We start from the raw sequence: 23,174 nt of genomic DNA, 5'->3' as shown, positions 1-23,174 counted from the left end.
AATATATATATAAAATATAAAAATTAAAAAAAAAGATACAGTTGGTTACCTGAAAAGGTTTTCCCTGCTGTGCCCAGGACTTCTAAATCTGTTTCACGGGCATGCTGCTATACAGGGGAGGTGGATATGGTTAACCAAGCGACTGTAATGAACTACAGCCTCAGTTCAGGGAGGCTGGGTGACCAGTTGGCTGCTTTGATCTGGCAGGCTTGTGTTCCTTTAACTGCCCAATAAAATTTTTTCTGATGTTTTCAGAGAAGAGATTAAACGGAGATGTGTATGTTGAAGACTACAGATCACAAACACTATTTGTGTGGCTACCTGGCTAGCCATGTGGGCAGAGGCAAGGCTCAGGTAGTTGAAGACGCTGGAGAAGTGGATAGTTCTGCCGTTTCCCTGAGAAGAAGGAGAAAAGAGTATTCCATGTTGAGACGCTTCAGTTAGTTTTTTAAAAAGTCTGTGAAGTCAGATGGGGCCAATGGTTGTTCGGTGGTAAAATTCTCGGGTTCCCTCCAGGTTTGTTGTTCAACCAGTGTGCCTCACGTGCACCCACCACCTGTCTGTCATCGGAGGGTTATGTGTTGCTATAATGCTGAATAGGTCTGAGCAGAACTTCCAGACTAAGAGGGACTAAGAAGAAAGGCCTGCCAATCTACTTCTGAAAATCAGCCAGTGAGAACCCTATGGATCACAACAGGCCATTCCACAACTGATCATGCGGATGGTGCAGGACCAGGCAGCGTTCCATTCTGTTGTGCATTGGGTCGTCACGAGTCAGGGTCTGGTTGAACGGCAGCTAGCAACAACATGAAGTCAGATGTTACAGTCCTCATCTTAAGCGCAAAGAAATTGAAATTCATTGCACACATTCCTATTGAGTGCCTATTGTGTGCCAAGTGCTGTGTTGGAATTGCTGGGTGACCCTAATGAAATAATGGCTAACAATAAATAGCTCCGTGTGTTGAAAAATGATAGTATACAGTGTGCTGAGCCTCCTCCATATACCATCTTGTTTAAATTGACTTGCTTTTTGGTGGTACAGAAAAATAGGTGTGTGCTTCTGGGACATCTAGTTATTTACTCTGGATCAGCCGCCTCTTCTTCTCTGAGCCCAGGAAGAACAAATGCTGTACCAAGAATTTTAGGAAATGTTGGAATGGTGCCAAGTTACAGATCAGAGCGATACCAATGAGAGGCAGCCTGGAGTGAGAATAGGCCCTTTCCCGTCTCGATGTGGGCCTATTCTGAAAATGTGGGATAAGATAGGGCTGAGTTGTGGAATGATGGGGTGGGGTGGGAAATGGCATGAATGTACGGATGTGAGAGGAAGTAGAATAGCTCAAAGACGTTTTCTCAGCCAGAGTTAATGTTTCTATTCCAAAGAAAACCGACCCATGTGAAAGTCACCAATGAACATGCTGAGTGGCCTTCTAATTTACCCAGAGGCAATGCCAAGTTTTAAGAGGAAAGAAGGGCGATTGGTACGCACTGTAAATAGCATATTAGCCTATTGATTGTTAAAGAGATCATCACTGGTTTCCTGGGAAAGGTCTTTCTCTTTCCTCAGGTGGAAGAGTTATTTGCAAAACATGGCAAACTTTAATGGGTAAATAAATGGACTGAACAATACCTACATTGCCTGTTCACTTTGTGCTTTTGAAAATGGACTATCTGTAGATATTTACAGAATGAGCGAGAACAAAAACATTGGTTAATAGATAAAAAGAGGTCTGGGAGACCTGAACGTGGCCTTACAGATCAGCTTTTTTTTTTTTTTTTCCATGCAATGGTTGACAATAATTAAAATGTCTTTTTTTGGTCACAGTAAAAACTTTATTGAAACACTTAGTTTGTTCAGGATGTGTCTAAGGCATTTAATCTGAGAATCACACTTCTTTCATAACCTGTTTTATTACAATTGCAAAAGGACAAAGAATTGTGAGTATAATAGCATTTCTCTAAATTAATGGCCTATAAATACACTTTCATGGAACAATGTGCAGTGTTTTAATACTTTTTCTGTCTTATTTGCTCTCATTATATTTATTGAAATGTAATTTTTATCTGCATATAGTAATAAAATAGTTGAAAAAAATTGGGGCTTGTTTTTTGTCTGTTTTTCATTTCCTTTTTTTTTTTTTTTTCTCTCCCAGTAATTTGTTTTTATTATGATTTAGAAAACTATCTTTTGCCACAGGTAGTTTGAGAAGGCCTGGTATAACAAATCCATCGGAAGTTGACAAAACAAGAACCACTTGGTTTATAAGCACATCTCTGCAAACACTCCTTGTATTCCAGAGCCTTTGGTGAATACCTGTCCCTTGTGGGTTTTTCTGTGAAACATGTGGGGTGCCACCATTTTTTTTCTGTTCTTTTTACAGAAAGGTAGTTTCTTTTGAAGTTTTTTTTTTATTAGTTTATAATTAAAATGTCTCTTGAAAATAAATTTTAATAATCTTAGTTCCACCTCACAAAAATAATAGGCTTGTAACTTTAAGGACTAAGGAGCCCCTGACCCATGTCATGGTGTTTTCAGTTGCCTCATATACATGCGAAAGGTGGACAGTGAATATGGAAGACCAAAGAAGCATTGATGCATGTGAATTATGGTGCTGACAAAGAATATTGAATATACTGTGGACTGCCAGAAGAACAAACAAATCTGTCTTGGAAAAAGCACAGCCAGAATGCTCCTTAGAAGCGTACTTCATCTCACATACTTTGGACATGTTATCAGGAGGGCCTAGTCCCTGGAGAAAGACATCACGCTTGGTAAAGTAGAGGGTCAGGGAAAAAGGAAGACCCTCGACAAGATGGATTGACACAGTGGCTGGAACAAGCATGGCAATGATTGTGAGGATGGCGCAGGACTGGGCAGCGTTTCATTCTGTTGTACGTAGGGTTGCTATGATTCGGAACTGACTCAATGGCACCAAACAACAACATGTTTTTGCCAAATGTTGTTCATATGTACCTAATACCCTAAAATTATTCTGTACTGAGTTATTGCCAATGTTGTTTTCCAATTCGTTAAGTACAGGGTTTGTTTTATGTAATGAAAATGTTTCTGCCCTTTTCCTTGGACAATAATACAATGGCACAGAAACACTTAGTAGGTTGCTGCTCTGGACGGAGGAGTTGAACTTGGAGAATTTACGGTAAGAAGTCTTCAGATTCATCCTCACTTCTCTAAGGATGCAAGTTTTAACAAGCAAAAAGACATGTGCCTACTGAGCATCTATTCTGTTTTCTCACACAGCAGTTTTTCTCCTTATCTTGGACTCTTCGTAAAAGTTGGCTAATTTCTTTAGTTCCCACAACATATAAGCTTAAGAAAAGCAAAGAAAATAATTCTGCCTCCTCAACTCCCACTTCCGTGTAATTAAAAAAATGAAACCAAAAAAATGCAAAGAGAAGGCCTAGGTTACCATCAATAGAAGGAAGAACAAATATGTGGGTATTTCGACTTCTAAGAATGGAAGCAAAAAAACCTCATACTTTCCATAGTCTGTGGTGCGCCAACTCACATTAAGACATCTAGCGCCACCTTGTGGCAATCTGAAAGACCATCTCCAGGAAGAGGAAAGCTTTTGCGGGGGGAAGGAGACAGCCTGCTGAGGGGTTTTGGCAGGGGCAGGTTTTGTGGGGCCAGAAGCTTAAGCAATTTGGGGGAAGCCTATTTGTTAAAAAATAAAATTATAAATACAGTATTACTAGGGCCTCTCTCAGGACCTTAGCAGGGACTTGGGCAAAGTGAAGCCCCTGGTGCTTAAGTTTCTATTGACTTCACTGAATCCCCGTAAGGTCTAAGTTCAGGGTGACAAGGGAATGCTGGCAGTCATGGGGTCAAATTAAGTCTCCTGTCTGCCCACCTGGCATCTGCTGGAGCCTTGGTGCTCGAAGCAACAAAAAAGTTATAAGTGAACTAGATATTCCCCATATAAAGGCCAATAAGGACTCCTGGAGGCTCAGCGGTTAAACACTTGGCTGCTAACCAAAAGGTTGGGGTTCAAATCCACCCAGCAGCTCCAAAGGAGAAAGACCTAGCAATCTGCTTATGTAAAGATTACAGCCAAGAAAACCATATTGGCAGTTCTACCTTGTCACATGGGGTCGCTATGAGTTGGAAATCGACTCCCAACAATAACAAACATGCTTTAAACAAACGTTTATCAATATTGTGCTTTTAATGTGGGAATCAGCTTGCTTCTTGACTAATCTAGGTTGGGTGCTTGCAGGAGATGATGGTTATAAACTCTTTCTGTTTGTTTTCATAACACTCAAAAGAGAGTAGCCAGCGTCACAGAGGTATAATGACAGGAGTGGAAGAAACAATTTTTAAACCAATTTCAGCAAACTCAGGATACTAATTTTAAACTTTCATCCAAAATGAAGCAAGTATTGCTGCATTTAAAAATTTTATCTCCCATCTTTCACCAGGTACTAGTTAATTTATCCTGTACTAGTCAATTTATCCTGTAACCTTATAAAAAGTTACATTTAAATCCTCTTTCAATGAAACAAATGGATTCCAGATTTTTATATGCTTTTGCATTACAGTTGAAAAACTAACCTTAAAATATCACATGTGGTCCTACTGTGTGTGACAGCTCCACAGCCATGCCGCTGGTTCAATAAGATGAGCCCCTGATCACACACTTGTGTGCTGCAGCAGTGTCAGATTGCAATAGAAGCGTCTACATGCTTACTCTCAATTTCCATACCTATCACAGACTGGTGATCAGCAGTTTGCAGTGGTTTGTTGGCCACATGTTGAGTAAACTGTTCTAGAGGGCCCCTGCTCTGCCACAATTGGGCCTCAATTTTCTCATCTTCAAAATGGGAGCAATAATTGTATCTAACTTGTAGGGCTGTGTGAGGATTAAATGAGCCAATTCAGGTAAAGTGCTTGGGATATGGTAAGAACTTCATAAATAACGTAGAGAAGACATAGATAACCCATTGCTGTCGAGTCGATTCCAACTCTCATAGTGACCCTACAGGACAGAGTAAAACTGCCCCATAGCATTTCCGAGGAGTGGCTGGTGGATTCAAACCGCTGACCTCTTAGCTAGCAGCTGAGCTCTTAACCATTGTTGCTACCGGGGCTCCAAGACATAGATAAAAAATAAGGCCCTTATAATCAAGAAAAATAGATTAATGAATGACTAACACTTAAATTAGACCACTGTGGTAAGTGCTAAAACAACCTCTGGGTGTGTGTGTGTGTGTCTTCATGTAAATTAATTCCATTTGGGAGATCTGGCTGGCCTTTTGATCTCCTCTGCCTTGCCTGTTGTACTTTTTATTTGAGCCACGTGATTTAGCTTCAGGATGTTTACTGCATTTTCTGGCTCTCACCTTGTTTCGTGGATGTTGGTCTTGTTGTTGAAAGAAGTGGAGAAAGAAATGTTTATACCTTACTCAGAAGAACCTGTGTTGGAAGAGTTATTGCCATAACCCTTTTGTGAGTGATGGCTGAGTTTCAACAAAACATTGTCTATCACATGTAAAATTAATTGTTAATTTGAGTTGGGAGGACGGGCATCTTTTTGTATTTTATCTCTAAATTTCATTTTATTATTATATATATGTGTACACATATATATAGCAGTTGTCATCGAACTGATTTTGCTGTTGGCAACCCCATGTGTGTCACAGGAGAACTGTACCAGGTTTTCAGTGGCTGGTTTTTCAAAAGTAAATCACCAGGCCTTTCTTCCAAGGTGCCTCTGGATGGATTCGAACCTCCAACTTTTTGCTTAGCACAACCAAGCACATTAACTGTTTGTACCACCCAGGGACTCCTTGAGGATAAGCTCCTCAAGGTTTATAATTTGATATAATATCAATAAACCTTGAGGAGCTTATACCCAGCTTTTTTTGCATATATTTAAAGAGGGATATGATAAAAATAATTTGTCAACACAGAGTACCCATTAATTTTTTTCCCTCCTTTCAGGTATGCATATTATTCACATTTCACATGCTGTTTTAAGTGATCTAACCGTACTTCGGCAAGATCTAATCTATAAGTTACCAAGGAAGAGGAGCACTTTGGGCAAATAGCAGGTAGCTTTGTTCTCTGGAGGAGCCCTGGTAGCGCAATGGTTAAACACTTGGCCGCTAACCAAAAGGTTGGTGGTTCAAACCCACCAGCCACTCCGTGGGAGAATGATGTGGCAGTCTGCTCCCATAAAGATTACAACCTTGAAAACCCTGTGGGGCAATTCTAGTCTGTCCCGTAGGGTTGCTATGAGTCAGAATCGACTCGACAGCGTGGGTTTGGTTTTTGGTTTGGTTTTTATTCTCTGGAGAGGCCAGGAAGTGGATCTCAGCCAGCGGCTGTGACCATTGTCGTTGGTCAGCTCCAGTAGAAATGGTGCCATCCAGAGGCAGAAAGGCCCACAGGCAGTGAGACTGAAGTGAAGCCAGAGGAATACGGAAAGTTAACTAAAGGGTCACCCTCTTCCTGTAAGAGCAGTGATGCCTTTAAAAGTGGGCTGATCCTCCTAAATATATAAGTGCAGAGTTCGATTTTTGCATAAAGACATTAAAATACATGATAAAATTCCGTACATTCAAAAAACAACATGTGGGCAGGGGAAGGAGAAAGAGAAACATTTTCTAATTAGCAAACATTTGGTTGGGGGAGTATTTTGAAAAGATTTATAGTGTTTCTTTCATGTGTCCTACATATTTTAAGCTACAAGTTGTGGGAAATCAGCTAAAGGAGGTTAGGCTGATCTAACAGTTTAACTTAAAGCAGGCCTCCATTTGCATAGTAATATATCAAATGTAAATCTCAAGTAGCAACACTTTCTTGAACTTTTTATTTAATAAGAACCACACTGCGCTGTCGGAATCACTAACGTTCCTTATAATGGCATCCAGATAATTTGGACTTTATTGTACCTGCATGTCAAGATATGGAACTCTATTAAGGATTCCAGAAATCAAGGAATTAATATAAGGTTTGGAAAGAAAGCATCACTTAATTTTTTTTTTTTTTTTCTGGGCAGATTCATTTAGATGAATTTGCTAGAGACATATGTAGAGTGTTAGCGGTTATTGGAAGGGTGTGGTCTCCAGTCACAACGTTAGAACCTGTTTCTCTCCCATCCTCCAAGAGGAAAAAATATTTGTATCTGGCAGAAACGTGATAGAACATTAAACATGATTGTGTGTGGAAACAATTCTGTGAATTTGAAACTTAATCTTAGAGTTTTATTTGTTTGGTTGTTGGTGGTGGTAGCTGCTGTTGAGTTGGCCCCTGACTCACGGCGACCCCATGCACAGTAGAACGAAACACTGCCTGGACCTATGCCATCACCATGATCTGTTTTGGATCAGATTGTTGTGATCCATCGGGCTGGGTCACCATTGTCTGATTTCTGGAAATAGATTTCCAGGCCTTTCTTCCTAGTCTGTCTTAATCTGGAAACTCTACTGAAACCTGTTCAGCATCATAGCAACACGTAAGCCTCCACTGACAGACAGGTGGTGCCTACGCATGTTGGCTGGAAATTGAACTCAGGTCTCCCACATGGAAGGTGGGACTTCTACCATTGAACCACCAATGTCCTCATTTGTTTGGTAGTAGTTCAGAAATCATAATTAAAATAAATTAAGATTGAAACTAAAATCAAAGAAACATGGTGGCCACCCTCTACTGGAAAGAACCACAATGGCAATGTCAGATGGGGGTCACTGCCTACCTGTCTCCTCCCCTGCCACATGCACACACCCCATGCCACCCATGTCCGTGTTCCTCCACAGGTACCCACCCATTTTAATCATGCTGATGGTGTTGGCCAGAGAGGGTGATAGGGTCCAGATCCACCTGTCCCTACTATATCCTGGACTTCTGTCAAGTATGGAAGAGGGTGATAGGTCTCTGTAGATGGGATTATGAGTTCACACGGAACTATTTTTGAGACTTAGCTCTGAGTAATCTGTGACTGGAATTTTAAGCAGTAAAGATTTATGCGACTGGACAATCATTGAAACTGGTGGACCACTAGGGTAAAGGAATGGCTGAAGATAGCTGGAGGAGAGGAGAATGAAGGTTCTTAGCACTGAGCTTGAGACAGGAGAGGCCTGAGTCACCTCCGGTGGAGAGGTGTTACTCACACATAACTTTTCCGAGTCATTCTCTAGTCCTCAGCCGTGACTGTGACACCTCACCATGGGGGAAGTGGGGAGGAAGGAAGAGGACGTTACCCCTGGGAACCCAGCTACCACCCAAGCTCTGCTGTGGTCTAAGAGTTTGTCAGAGGCAGCTGAGTGAGTCCTAGTCACAGCTCATTGGCTTCCCTCAGCCCAGCTCCTCTACTCCAGAAATCTGGGAGGCTCCTGAAGCAATGAGTCCCTATTCCCCACCATTGGCTCCTCTGTTTTTTCACTCTTTTACATCTTCCTTTTCTTTCCCCTTTCCCTTCTCCCCTGCCTTTGCCTTTGCTGTTGTTAGATGCTGTCAAGTCAGCTCCAACTCATGGTGACCCATACCTGATCCTTTGCTGTTTTCATGATCATTGGTGTGCTCAAGTCTATTGTTTCAGCCACTGTGTATTTTGAATGCCTTCCAAACTAGGGGGCTAATCTTCCAGCACCATATCGGACAACATTCTGTTGTGATTCATAGGATTTCCTTGGATAATTTTCTAAAGTAAATCACCAGGCCTTTCTTCCTAGTCAGTCTTAGTCTGGAAGCTCCACTGAAACCTGTCTACCATGAGTGACCCTGCTGGTATTTGAAATACCAGTGGCATAGTTTCCAGCACCATAACAACACACAAGCCACCATAGCAGGACAAACTAACAGATGGGTAGTGGGCCTTCTCCTTAAGGCTTGGCAATGGCACCCATGGCCATCACTTAGCCTGCTTGTGGCCTTCAGAATTAAAGACATAATACCCCAGTCCCCCCCAGTGTGTGGTAAAATGCTTGTCCATGTCTAGACACACCTCCTCATTGTGAATGTAAGCTCTTTACTGTGAAGGTACTGGCACCACAGCAAAGGGAGAATTCTTTTAAAAAACAAAGATGTTGGATGTTGTAAAGTCAACCTTTGCTGCGATGGTGCTTCATTGGTTTATAGCTAGTGTTTCTCTTTTTTTTTCCTCATGCTGCTTGGGTCTACTTCAGGGATGCTGCTTCACGCTGTGGGTTGGTGGCACTTGGTTCCAGCTTTGGGTTGAGCTCAGGTTGGTTCAAGGTGTCTCACTCTGGGGCAGCAGCTTCATAGCAGTAATAGGAGCACCAGAGCAAAAGTGCAAACACTAGATGCCTGTTGAGACCTTAGCTCAGAATTGGCATCCCATCACTTCTACTCAATATTCTGTTGGCCAAATCAAGTCCCATGGCCGAGTCCAAACAGCAGTGAGGTGGGAAAAAATATTCCACCCACTCTAGTGCACTGCTGCATGGTCACTTGGATGAGGGGAGGAGTGAAGAATTGAGAGTAGTTGTCCAGGCTACCATAGGGCAGCTCCTAGGTTATGCCAAGAGAACAGGGTCTCTGACACATGGGGTTGCAACTCCATGCAAAGTGGCTGCAGGAACCACAAGAAACTCCAAGGAGGCAGCCTGATTGGTGGAAGCACTGGGTATAAGACACATGGATATGTTTTCGCTGTCCTCACATCCTATTTGGAACATGATGTCAGTTAATATGGGAGAATGGGAGAGGGCTGACCACTTTTCTACCAGGGACATGAACTGAAGGCCCAGCAATTCCATCCTTCTAAACCAGCAAATCCACTGGCCAGTCTTCTGCCCTTTGGAGTGGATTCCTCTGAGCATTCACTTAAAGTTTTAAAGATATTTTAATGCTACCATCTTAAATGCAGTCCCTGGGTGGCACAAACAGTTTGTGCTCGGCCACTAACTGGAAGGTTGGCAGTTCACATCCACCCAGCCACACTGTGGAAGAAAGGCCTGGCGATCTACTTCCGTAAGACTAACTCCTTGCCATCTAGTCAACTCCAACTCATAGTGACCCTATAGGACAAAGTAGAACTGCCCATGGGTTTCCAAGGCTGTAATCTCTACAAAGACTATAGCTTTCAGTGTGGTGTGTACTTCAACATAAAGAAAATAAAAATCCTTACAACTGAACCAGAAAGCAACATCATGATAGATGGAGAAAAGATTGAAGCTGCCAAGGATTTTTCATTTTACTTGGATCTGTAATCAACGCTTATGGAAGCAGCAGTCAAGACATCAAACGACTTATTGCATTAGGCAAATCTGTTGGAAAAGACCTCTTTAAAGTGTTAAAAAGCAAAGAGGTCACTTTGAGGACTAAGGTGCACCTGACTCACGCCATGATATTTTTAATTGCCTCACATGCATGCGAAAGCTGGACAATGAATAAGGAAGACTGAATAAGAATTGATAGCTTTGAATTATGGTGATGGCACATAATATTGGATATACCATGGACTGCCAGAAGAACGAACAAGTCTATATTGGAAGAAGTACAACCAGAATGCACCTTGGAAGCGAGAATGACAAAACTTTATCTCACGTACTTTGGACATGTTATCAGGAGGGACCAGTTCCTGGAGAAGCACATCCTGCTTGGTAAAGTAGAAGGTCAGCAAAAAAGAGGAAGACTCTTGACAAGGTAGATTGACACAGTGGCTGCAACAAGGGGCTCAAACAATTGTGAGGATGGCGCAGGACTGGGCAACGACAGAACAAAACACTGCCGCAGGACCAGGCAGTGTTTCGTTCTGTCGTACATGGGGTCGCTATGAGTCAGAAGTGACTCGATGGCACCTAACAACAATCTTTACAGAAAGAGACTGCCACATCTTTCTCCCACAGAGCAGCTGATGGGGTCTAACCACAGACTTTTCAGTTAGCAGCCAAGTGCTTAACCATTGCACCACCAGGGCTCCTTCCATAAGGTTGCAGTTACTGAAAACCCTGTGGAACACAGTTCTACTCTGAAGCACATGGGGTTGACATGAGTCAGAATCTCGACTTGGTGGAAATGGATCCGAAGTGTTTGGCCAAGAAAACATCAAGAATCTGAGACAATTGTTAGCAGTTCTAAGGAGCCCTGGTGGCGCGATGGTTAAGTACACAGCTGCTAATTGAAAGGTGGTGGTTCAAACCCACCAGCTGTTCTGAAGAGGAAGATGTGGCAGCCAGCTTCCATAAAGATTACAGCCCTGGAAACCCTATGGGGCAGTTCTGCCATGTCCCGGAGAGTCGCTGTGAGTTGGATTCAACTTGACTGCAATGGGTTTTGGTTTCGGGTTAGCAATTCTTAGTGCCAGTGAGGAGGAGGAGGTTTGTGGCTCATCCTCAAATAATCGGAAGGGTGGTTCATATCAGGAATCGGTGCCAGTAAACTGCTGTGTATTCCAGTAGCTGTACTTACATGACTCAGGAGATGCAAAGGCGGTTTTGGTCCAGCAGTGAGATTTACTGTCTTACAGACTGAGAGCCCATTGTGGTGAATATTGGTTTCTGTGTAGAGTATGCCCGTTAAAAAGCCAGAGATAAAATGCCCTATGGATATTTTGGGATTCTCTGGATGATGTAAATGGTTAAGTGCTGCTTACTAGCCGAAAGGTGGACAGTTTGAACCCACCCAGAGGTACCTCAGAAGGCGGTCCTGGAGATCTGTTTCTGAAAAGTCACAGCCTCGAAAACCCTGTGGAGCAGTTTTATTCTGCACACATGGGGTTGCCATGAGTCAGCATCAACTCCAAGGCAGCTAAGAACAACACCATTTTAAGACGCGTTCCTAATCTGCTTTCCTTTAACTGAGAAAACCACACTGCTGGGAGAAACAATGTGTTGTATTCTTCCGGCAAGACATGCGAAAGGAAGAAAGAAAACCAGTGTTTATAGGATGGCTAGGTATTTTCACATCCATTCCCGTGTGGCGTAGTGGTTAAGAGTTCCGCTGCTAACCAAAAGGTCAGCTGTTTGAATCCGCCAGGCCCTCCTTGGAAACCCTACGGGGCAGTTGTGCTATGTCCTATACGGTCGCTATGTGTCAGAATTGACTCCACAGCAACGGGTTCCCATGTGCCAAAGGAAAAAAATAATTATCGGAATCTGAAAGCTGCCTCAAGAGGAATGCATGGAGGAGTTGTGGAGTTGACAAAAAATATTGGTACACAGAAGCCTCCACAAGGCAGTTATTCCAGCTTTGAGATCTCCATCCTTGTCATGCGTCTGCCTTGCTGTCGCCTTGTTTCTGTCACCTCAGGCTGCCCCCTAAGGTCTTCAAAGTCCCCTCCTTGTGATTGTGGGGATGATTCCCCCATGTCTCCCAACTTGGCTCCCCCTCACAGGTTGGCTTCAGAGCTTCCCTCCATCCCAGATTCGGGCTTTCCCACCTACTGGTCTTCCTCAGTCTAGCAGAGGGATCTTACTCCCGTCCTGCCCCATCAAAACTGAGGGCACTTCAGATGTTCAATCACTGTAATTGACTGGTGGTGTCAGTTACCACATCCTGGTATCAGTTACCACCTCACCCTTCTTAATTTAATGAACATGGAGAAAACAAATAGCTTTTCTTTTCTTGGACTCATTGCCATGAAAGTCCTCAAATGATTGGAGTTTAGAAACTGCCTGAAGAAGTGGAGAAAAACTTCCTTGGGAAGACTCACTGAGCTTGGTCACAATGGATGGGTAGGAGTTTAGTGGGCTCCAAAGCTAGGGAACAGAATTTTAGGCAGAAGGACCAGTGCTTACAAAGTCCACACCAGAGTCAAAGGAAAAAGTATAACATTTCTGTCATAGCGAAAGAATTTTTTTTTTTTTTTAATCTCTGTACATGTGACAATGGCATTTGACCTGCAACATGACAAATGCCTGGAGGATTGAGGGCTCTTCATTTGGCAATGACCAATTCTTCAGGTCAGCAAAAATCTGTTGACTGGGCACCCTCTACATCTGGGCATTGTGCTGGGTTATCAAAGTGCTGGGAATACAAAGATTAATATGACAAAGTCCCTTCCTCCTCAAGCTCATTATTTAGTAGGAAGAGACAGGTACACTGACTAATATCCAACAACCTCATTACCTGTGGTGCAAACAGTTAACACACTTGGCTGGTAGTCAGAAGGTTTGGAAGTTCAAGTCCACTCAGTGGCACCTTGGAAGAAAGGCAGTCTACTTCCAAAAAAAATCAGTCATTGAAAACCATATGAAGCATAGTTCTACTCTGACACTCATGGGGTTGCCATGAGTCTGACTTGACTCAGTGGCAACTTTTTTTTTTCATCACCCCAAGCCCCTATATACAATGTACTTACCATGGGGCCCAGCATTTCAAATAATGGGCTTGAGACTGACCAACATAGAGGTTGATGAGATGGGCAGGAATAGACATGAGAGCTAAGTGGGGAATAGTTGCAGTGGGGACTAATTTTACAAGTGGTCAGTCCATTAATACGACTTTATTCCTCAGACAGCCCTGTCACTTCCAGTGACCTATGTAGCGAATATTGAGGATCATGGGGCATCCCCGCATTTCTGTATCACGGCTACTTACAAAAAAAACAGAGCTCCAAGTTAAGAGGTTGGTGGGTGGAGGTAAAAGCTACTTTTAATTTGGTCCACTGGGGGAGGGGCTTAGTGGCGATGAACCCTGTGCCTCAGTGGTTCTCAGTGTCAGATCCCTTGAATATTGTTGGGTGTTGGTGGAGTAAGTTGATTTTGACTCATAGGGACACCATGTGACAGAGAACTGCCCTATAGGGCTTCCTAGGCTGAAATCTTTATGGAAACAGATTGCCAGGTCTTTCTTTTATGGATCTGCAGGATGTGTTGGAGCTGCCAGGTGTGTTCGAACTGCCAGCCTTTTGGTTAGGAGCCGAACACTGAACCATTTGCACCATGAGGGCAGCTTTAATCTGTTGGAAGTGATTTTTAAACCCTCTAACACCCCCACCCCCGCCCGCCCATTCTGGCTCTATTGGAACCTGGGCCCCAGCTCTGACCTGCCCTTCTGTTCCTCCCCCAGGTATGGAGAGTGCAATCACACTGTGGCAGTTCCTGTTGCAGTTGCTGCTGGACCAGAAACATGAGCACTTGATCTGCTGGACCTCGAACGATGGTGAATTCAAGCTCCTCAAAGCAGAAGAAGTGGCCAAACTGTGGGGACTCCGAAAAAACAAAACAAATATGAACTACGATAAACTGAGCAGAGCCCTGCGATACTATTATGACAAGGTAAACCCTTGACTTTGCAGGGGACTATCTTGGGGCGGGGGATGCTGGATGCTACCCTTCAGGTTTCATTGATGAAAGCAAATACACTGTACTATAAATCAAATTAGAGAAAGGAAACAGGCAATTTGTGCAGTAATTCTTTTGAGGAAAACTATGCTAGAGGGTTTTTTTTTTTTTTTTTTTTATATGCTAGAGGGATTTTTTTTTTTTTCTAGAAACCCTTCAGGGGTTATTGTGTGTCAAATTTTGTTCCTTCTGCGTTTCCATCTGTAGTTGTTGAAGAACTTTACTGACAATAGAAATTAGAATAGGGAGGTTCTGGGACTTCCCTGATGTTTGGTTGCTTGAGTAACAGAATGGATGTTAAAATCTAGAAAGTCTGTTCGCAGCGTCTGCTTTGTAGTTCCTCAGATGGGCCTGTCCTGGGGAATGATATTTAGGGTTGCTGTAAGTTGGACTCAACTGGATGGCAATGGGTTTGGTTTGTTTTGGGTTTTTTTTTTTTTTTTTTTTTTGGTAACTTGGGCAAGTTATTTTACCATGGGGTGCCTCCATGTTCTCATCTGTAGAATGCGAATAGCAATAATACCAGCCTCAGGATTGCTGTGAAGACAAACTGAGCTGTTACATTTTAAGTACTTAGAACAATGCTTGGTAAGTGCAACACGTTCGAAACTTCATGGAGAGTCTCCCTAAGTAGAAGAAAGGCCATTTTCATTTTTAAGTCACAGCAGTGAAGCAGAGTGGTTTATGCAAACCCAAGATAGTTGGGATGAGTTTTAATTCATTTCCGGAAAAGCAGTTAATGGTGCCTGCTAGAGCAAAATTATTGCTATTTAGGGATAGCCACTCAAGGCCTATAATTGTTGACCATTTCTGTTTGAATCTGTTGTTACTGACTCTTTAGCCTCATAGACTCCCATGCCCCAAATAGACTAGGAGCCATAATAATAGTGAGCTTTTGTTCTGGTTGGATTGTTCACATTGAAAGGTGAATTAAAAACTGATTTAAATACTAGTTCCTGATCTGTATTTAGCTAGTTCTGTCTGCCAGCCTCTTTGGAATTCAAGACATGAGGATTACACATTTCAGGAAGTGGAGACATCATTAATTATAAAGTGTTCCCTTTATATGATAGTAATTGCATATGATTATGTCACTGAAATGCTAAAGGTGCTTTCCTCTAATGTAGCAATTAATTAAACCTGACTTAATGCAGGGTTCCACGAGGATGTAAAAGGGCTTCTTGCAAATTGAACTGCCTGAAAGCCTCGCAGATGGTTTATTGTTTTGTGTTTTTTCCCCAGGTTCTAAGTTACACAATGGGAATTGGGGCCTCGTAAGGAAAACAGTCATCTTGACTGCTGGCAGAGTGCCTAACAACAAGGCTTTGAGACTGAAAAAAAAATAATAATAATTCCATTGTTTTAAATCAGGTGTCAAAGACATCCCATTTCCGTGTCTGTGACTCAGTGCACCTCTTCGTGTGGCCTGGGCACAGGGGTAATGAGTGTGTCCCTAAAATACAGACGGAAATTATGGGCTGGAAATGACTCCTCCAAAGATTGGCAAAGCCAGTGCTGTTTAGACTACACCTGATCTCCCCTGGGTGGATTTTTAAAATCTCTGGAGAAAGCAGGTTCACAGCCTTTAGTCAACACGTATGTTTTGCATGCTTTCTGTGTCCAAGGCTCTGTGCTGAGTATTTCCTACCCTTTATCCCCTTCAAACTTGACAGCAACCGCATGAGACAGCTACTGCTGTCATCAGCCTCATCAGCAGGTAGAGATGTGGAGATTTTGATTAAGAAAACTGCCCAAGCTCTTGCAGCCTGTAAATGGTAGGGCTGGGGTTTGACCCCAGCTCACATTCCCAGCCATAAGGCCACCCACACTCCTTTCTGGACTACCCATTGTCTTTGCCTTTGAGCATTCGAGATCCAAGTAGGCAATCAAGCAAAGGTCATTACAACCCGAGAAATTATTGCTTATGATCAAGAGGTAGCACAAATGGTTTGCATTCAACTGGTGACCTAAAGGTTGGCAGTTCAGACCCACCCAGCAGCACCATGTAAGGAAGTCCTGGTGATCTGATACCATAAAGATTAGAGCAAAGAAAACCCTGTGGAGCAGTTCTACTCTGTAATGTGTGGGGTTGCCATGAGTCGGAATTGACTCGATGACAATGCCTTGTTTTATTATTATTATCAAGAACTTCAGTACTGAAAAATCTCAGCAATTGCTATGCATTAGGTTGAGCCCAAGGTCAGGGGTCCAACTGGTCAGTGTGGCCTACGCGTCATAGTTATCTCCTTCCTCTCCTCCCTGGGCTGAGCTTGGAGTCCGGCCACAGGACCTTTGAGCTGAAGCTAACACTGAGGTTAACCTGTTGGCTCATGCCAGGGAGGAGCTTCCACTACCTGCCCTGGCAGTGCAGCCTCTTGTCTCCCAGAGTATCATGGAGAGCTGGCCACCAGGGGAGGATGCTCCAGCTTCCTTCTTCAGCATGTACACATGTCGTGCACTCATGCGCGCACACCTGGCTGTTTGAATTCTTTTTTCGAAATGTTCTCAAATGATGAGTAAGATGGATCATTAAAGAAAACCAACCAAACAAACAAACCCATTGCCATTGAGTCAGTTCTGACTGATGGCAACCCCATGTGTTATAGAGTAGAACTGCTCCATAAGGTTTTCGTGGGTGTAATCTTTACAGAAGCAGATCACCAGGCCTTTCTTCCATGGTGTTGCCTGGTGTGTTTGAACCACCAACCTTTATGTTAGCAGTGGAGTGCAAACCATTTGTGCCCCCCAGGGACCTTGGATGGATCATTGTTGTTGTTAGTTGCTGTCAAGTGGATTTCGGCTCAGGGAGACCCCCTGGGTGCAGAGTAGAACTTTTCCGTAGGGTTTCCAAGGCTGTGGCCTTTTGGAAACAGATTACCAGGGCTGTCTTCCGAGGTGCCTCTGGGTGAGTTCAAGCCTCCAACCTTTCAGCTAATAGTCTAGCGCTTAACTGTTTATGCCATCCAGGGACTCCAGATGTATCACTACATGCCTAATCTGTTTTTAAATGAAAACAAGAGGAGGAAGAGGAAGGAGAGGGGAGGAGGATGAGGAAGAGGAGGAAGGAGAGGGAGAAAAAGGAAAAAAGAAGAATATGGAGAGGGAAGGGGAAACAGGGAGGAGGAGGAGGTATGTCAAAAGTGGGCTGCAAATTATATCTATATCTTACATTTTATGATGAACACTTTCTTCTTTTAATGTGGTCCATGTGCCTGTATGTATAATTCAAACCATATGAAATTGCCAATATCCAACCACAGTTTTGACCCACAAAAACGGCGGTTTTGTATGATCTAGCTTCTAACCTGAGGGACAAATTGGAGGAGGCTGTATGTGAATGTGAAGCCCTGGGACACTTGGGCACCCCTTGTAGCCCTTGCTCTGCACTGCACATGTTTCTCATTGTTACCTGGCACTCAGTCTGCCCTCCCTGCCTCTCAGAGTCCAGGTCCTTTCCCTTTTCTCCTCCTTCTCATCCTCTTCTTCCTCGTCCCCTCCTCCCTCACATTTCTCCAGACAGCACTCTGCCTGTGGCATAAATCAGGTAACTCCAGTGGCGTCACTAAGACTGGTATCACCCAGTGCAGTAACTCATGGTGTCACCCCCCCCCCATGGACACCCTCCCGTGTCAGACCATACAGATCCTTAGTAATGGCTTTTGTACTCATGTTACATGTAAATCATGATTCCTGTCTATCACTCCGTCTTTTCTTTTAATTACTACTTCATTCTCAAAAAAGTTATTGATATAGGTTCACAAATGCTAATTACCACAATACTGTAGCTTAAACGCTAGAGAATTTGACAAAATCAGTGACTATAAAAACACCTGGGCAGCAATGACAACAACAGCGTGTGCCTGTAGTGCCTGCAAACAAAATTCACGGGATTGGAAGCATCGCTGTAATTGGATAATAATGACAGCTCTGACTGGAGCATATTACCCCAGTGCTATCTAGAAGGTTCAAAAAGTAAATTAGCATAGAATTTTAGTCTTGCAGGTATATTGATACATGTAAGCTGGGCTTATGAAAAATGTTTCTGTTATAACTAACTACAGGGATATTTTTATAAAAAATAATAAAATTCTGCTGAAACCCTCATGAAAATTTTATAGACCATCATTTGGTGTCACGCTCTCTGACAGTATCAACTGGTGTGGTCCACACCCCTGCGCCCCGCCTGGTGACACCACTGGGTAACTTCCTAACACAGTGAACTGAGACCTGACAGCTTGTTCTTTCCTCCTGCTGTCTTTCCTGTCCTCTGCTAGCTATCGTCTCTTCACTCTTGGCTGAAACTGCACATCCCCTTGGTGTGTCCTGATAGGGACATTTTCCTGCCATAATAGACAAGCATGAGGCCATCATTATTTTTATGTTCTGTTTTTAGCCCATTCCAGAATATTAAAAATGGGCAGGGTCAAAAAGTGGAAAATGCGTGCAAAACTTAACAGAAGGCATCAGAGGAAAAGAACATATGGGTTGATGGCCGCAGGTTGGGATGGACACTTTAATCATTACTCCTTAAAAAAATGCTATGTTTTTTCTTTTTGATTATAATAATAAGGTGGTTATAATTATTATTATAAAAATGATTATAATAATAATCTGGGCTAGAATGCCTGGGTTTGAATCCAGCTTACATGACCTTGGGCAGTTTGACTAATCTCTCTGTATCTCAGCTTCCTTTTCTGTAAAATGGGTGTAATAGTGGAGTCTATAGACACTAACGGTTGTGATTATTAACTGGGCAGTGAGAACAGTCGCTGGAACATGAAAGACACTACGTAGGTGTTGATGTTGTTGTTAGCTGCCATTGAGTTGATTCCAACTCGTGGCGACTCCATGTGTGTCAGAGTAGAACTGTGCTCCATAGGGTTGTAAAGGCCCTGAACTTTCAGAAGCAAATCACTAGGCCTTTTTTCCAAGGCACCTCTGGGTGGTTTTGAACCACCAGCCTTTCGTCTAGTAGTCAAGTGCTTAACCATTTGCGGCACCCAGGCACTCCCTTACGTAAATATTAGCCAGAATAATAGTATGGATGATATTTTTCCCTGTTCCTGATTTGGATAATCCAGACAAGTGCAAAAGAGAAAATGAAAAAAACCTTTGTAGTACCTTCTCATGCAGGCACACAGAGAAGTAGGAGGAAGCCAGATCTTGGCTGTGACAGCTCTTTTCACTTCCTGAGCTTCCAGGTGCACTTTGCCAAACTAACTGAAGATTCATGGCTACGGTTTCCTCACCCAATTGCCTAATTTTATACATTTAGGTGGTTCTGAAAATGTAACTACTCAGATGCTTTAATATTCAAATGACTGTCCCTTAACACCTTGAATCTAAGCTCTCCCATCTTCTATGCACCCCCAGTTGGAGCTCCATTAGTGGCCAGCATTGGCTTTGAAGTCAGAGCCATCGAGGTTAGATGCAGTTGTCCTGCAGTCTCTGAGTCTCAGTTGACCCACTGCAAAGTGGGGATAATAATAGCACCTTGCCTCAAAGGGCTGTTTGAGGCTTCAGCGAGATGGTGTTTGTAAGCTAATCTGCACAAGATCAGGCACCTGGTAAGTACTCAATCAATACTCCTTACTTTTATCATTTGTGTTTACAAAACTTACCACAGAGCATTATAATTGTCTGTTTACATGGCTGTCTTCACACGACTGTCTTCACTATGGCCTCCTGGCTTAACCTCTTTTGCTGTTCTAGTCTTTTGCACATGGCATGGTATATTCTGTAAAAACCAAACCTGTTGCCATTGAGTCGATTCTGACTCATACCAACCCTATAGGACAGAGTAGAACTGCCCCGTAGGGTTTCCAAGGAGCAGCTGGTGGATTCGAACTGTCGACCTTTTGGTTAGCAGCTGTAGTACTTAACCACTGTGCCACCAGGGCTCTGTTGGTATATATTTGCTGCTCAGTAAATGTTAAATGAATGAACAAATGGATAAACTATCAGAGGGTACATTACCCAAATGTAAATCACTTATGTAATGAAAGTTAACATGAAGTAAGTGCTAAACTTAAAAAAAAAAAAATCACTGCTTTTTGGTAATTGTACGTATATTTCATACATTGCTGAGCTTTCATTTTAACTTTCAAAATTACACGTAAAAGGGCAGCTTTGGAGGTAAAGGCTTGATTCAGCAAATCCTAGAGGAAAATTGCTCCCCATGATATGCATAGCAACTAGATTCCACATCAGATGTGAACTAGATTCAATTTGTGGTGCAAAACTAGATTCAACACCAAGTGTGTCATGGTGTGCCCACCACGAGCCAGGCACTGTGCTGGGCGCCCGGGATGGAGACAAAGGTGAAGAAGATGAACCCTGCCATGGAGGGGTTCAGGGTCGCTGGGAATTCATCAGATCCCTGACCTGGAAAAGCAAATGATTTTAATAAATTGACTGAAATGGGAAGACATGCCAACTCAGATGGCCCCAACCCTGGACTAGTGATGGGTGAGGTCTTTTCCCTTCTCCGTCTGCATTTCTGTGGATTGCCCATTAACGTGCATTAGGGATGACGGGAGGAAAAAGGTTTTGTAGCAAAGGACTTGGAAGGACCTACTTTCCGCACTTAAATCTTTTGAGGAGGCTGTTGGACAAACCCAGTTAGAATTCCAAGAGAGGAGTGCTGCCTGGTCCAGGAAGCAGCATGTTTTATTCCCCCAACATGCTCTGGAAACTGCAGGTCGTGGGAGAGCATCTGTCCCTGAGTCTGTGAGGGGTAGAAACTGAGAGAGTACAGACCTAAACAGAGTCCCTGAGTGGTGCAAGTGGTTAACGCACTCAGCTGCGAACTGGAAGCTTGGAGTGCGAATCCCCCCAGGCGTACCTCGGAAGAAAGGCTTGGTGATCTACTTCTGAAAAATCAACACTGAAAACCTTATGGAGCACATTTCTACTGTGACACACATGGGGTCACCACGAGTTGGGGGTAACTCCATGGTAACTGGTAAAACAGACCTAAACAGAACATTTAGTTTGTGCCTAGGCACTTCAGAACCCCCTTCCAAACCAAACGGCTTGTTTTCCTCAGTCTCAGTATAAGCCCCAGGAGATGTGTTTGTTCATTGTAGTTCTGACTGTTCAAACTTTTGGGGAAGGTACCTCCCCAGCTTTAGGTTTTAATTGAGTCTTCCAGAGGGTACTTTTACAACCTGATATTACAACGAAGATCGTCTTTAGCTCTCTCAGATATTTCTTAAGTTTAACAACATTTTTTTCACTCCTTAACAACGCTGGACAGACTTAGCTTTTTAAATCTTTCATTTTAGGGTACGGGAGGGAGGGACCTGTGTCAGAGCCTGCCTGTAACTGGCTGGTAACTGCAAATATACCTTATTGGCCCAAGTCTGAGCGGCATGAGGAGCTTCTGGGAGTCATGGCACTTACTGAATAAGTTCTGTTTTTTTCCTCCTGTGTAGTAGTTACACATCCCTCTCCCCTTGATGTGACCCCTTCCTTTCATCTCTGCCATTTCTTCAGTTGGTCAGCCATTCCTTTGAAAGCATAACACCACCACCACCCCCTTGAGTAGCTCAGCAGCTGTTTGGGGAGACAGACATGCAAACTAACAATAATGGAGTACATCACGTGTAACATTGCAGCTTGGCCACGATGCTGGGATTGTCCAGGACAGAGGGGGAGGGACGTAAAGGCAGAAGGAAGGCTTCCAGAGGACAAGACACTTGAGCTGGATCTTGAAGAGGGAAATTGAGTTTTTTAGCCTGAAAACAGCTACGAAGGGATATACCTAGAAAGGGAATAGTATCTCCAAAGGCAGGGAAGTATAAAACGTTTGACTTTTTCAAGCATGGATGGACCATAAGGAGTATTTGTTTAGGGAATGAGGGAGAGGTGAGGTTGGAAAACTGACTGAGGATTGGAGCATAAGGACTTGTTGTTAGTGGCCATCGAGTTGGGGGCCAACTCACAGCAACCCATGCACAACATAACAAAACGCTGCCCAGTCTTCTGCCATCCCCATGACTGGTTGGAGACCTTGTGAGCTAGGGTTTACATTGTCTGATTTTCAGAAGTAGATCACCGGGCCTTTCCTACTATTCTGCCTTAGTCTGGAAGCTCTGCTGAAACCTGTTCAGCGTCTTAGCAACATGCAAGCTTCCACTAACAGAGGGGTGGTGGCTTCACATGAGGTGGTTTGGGAGGGAGTAAACTCTGTTGTCCCACATGGAAGAGGAGAATTCTACCACTGAACCACCAGTGTCCAAAGGGTCTTGTAGATCATGCTAGAAGAGTTGGAACTTTATAGTGAGGGCAATGGAGAACCAATAAAGGTTGTAAACAAGAGAGTACCATGATCAGATTCACATTTTGGAAATAAAAATCTCTGTCTCCTCTTATTCTCTGTGGCATTGAAGTTTTACACTCTGATCCCCCAGTCCTAATCATCTTCTACCAGCTGCCATGAATCCATTTCTCTCTGCTGGATAAGTTGGCCTTATCACACCTTCTGCGTCTATGCCTGCAGGCCCCTCTCTAGAACTGCCCCAGATGGAGAAGGAAAATGGTGGCATCTGGCCTCGAACCCACCAGCTGCTCCACGGGAGGAAGATGTGGGAGTCTGCTTCTGTAAAGATTTGTGGCCTTGGAAACCCCATGGGGCAGTTCTCCTCTGCCTTGTAGGGTCGCTGTGAGTCTGAATTGGCTTGATGGCAGTGGGTTTTTGGTGTTAGTATAAGCTGGGCAGCCGTCTTTCACTCATAGGAAGCTGAAACCGTGGACTCTGTTTTGTTAGTTGCCATCGAGTCCGCCCTGACTCGTGGTGACCTTATGTATAACAGAACGAAATGTTGCCCAGTCTTGTTCCATCTTCATGATCACTGGCATGTCTGAGTCCGTTGTTGTGGCTGGTTGTGTTGGTCCATCTC

General features: G+C 43.5%; 1 protein-coding gene across 3 annotated transcripts in view; it reads left to right on the top strand.

The window, feature by feature from the left end:
- The window catches only part of ELK3 (ETS transcription factor ELK3), a 92,907-nt gene that overhangs the window by 22,259 nt on the left and 47,474 nt on the right, over positions 1-23,174 (top strand). For all 3 annotated transcript variants that reach the window (XM_064283710.1, XM_064283709.1, XM_064283708.1), the window contains one exon: positions 13,997-14,205. In XM_064283710.1, coding sequence (XP_064139780.1) covers positions 13,999-14,205 — 207 coding nt within the window. In that variant the 5' untranslated portion in view covers positions 13,997-13,998. The remainder of the gene's footprint in view (positions 1-13,996; positions 14,206-23,174) is intronic.

This window comes from Loxodonta africana, chromosome 4 (genome assembly GCF_030014295.1).
Source record: "Loxodonta africana isolate mLoxAfr1 chromosome 4, mLoxAfr1.hap2, whole genome shotgun sequence".
In the NCBI taxonomy this organism is placed as follows: Eukaryota; Metazoa; Chordata; class Mammalia; order Proboscidea; family Elephantidae; genus Loxodonta; species Loxodonta africana.
This window is presented reverse-complemented; position numbering and strand designations above follow the sequence as displayed.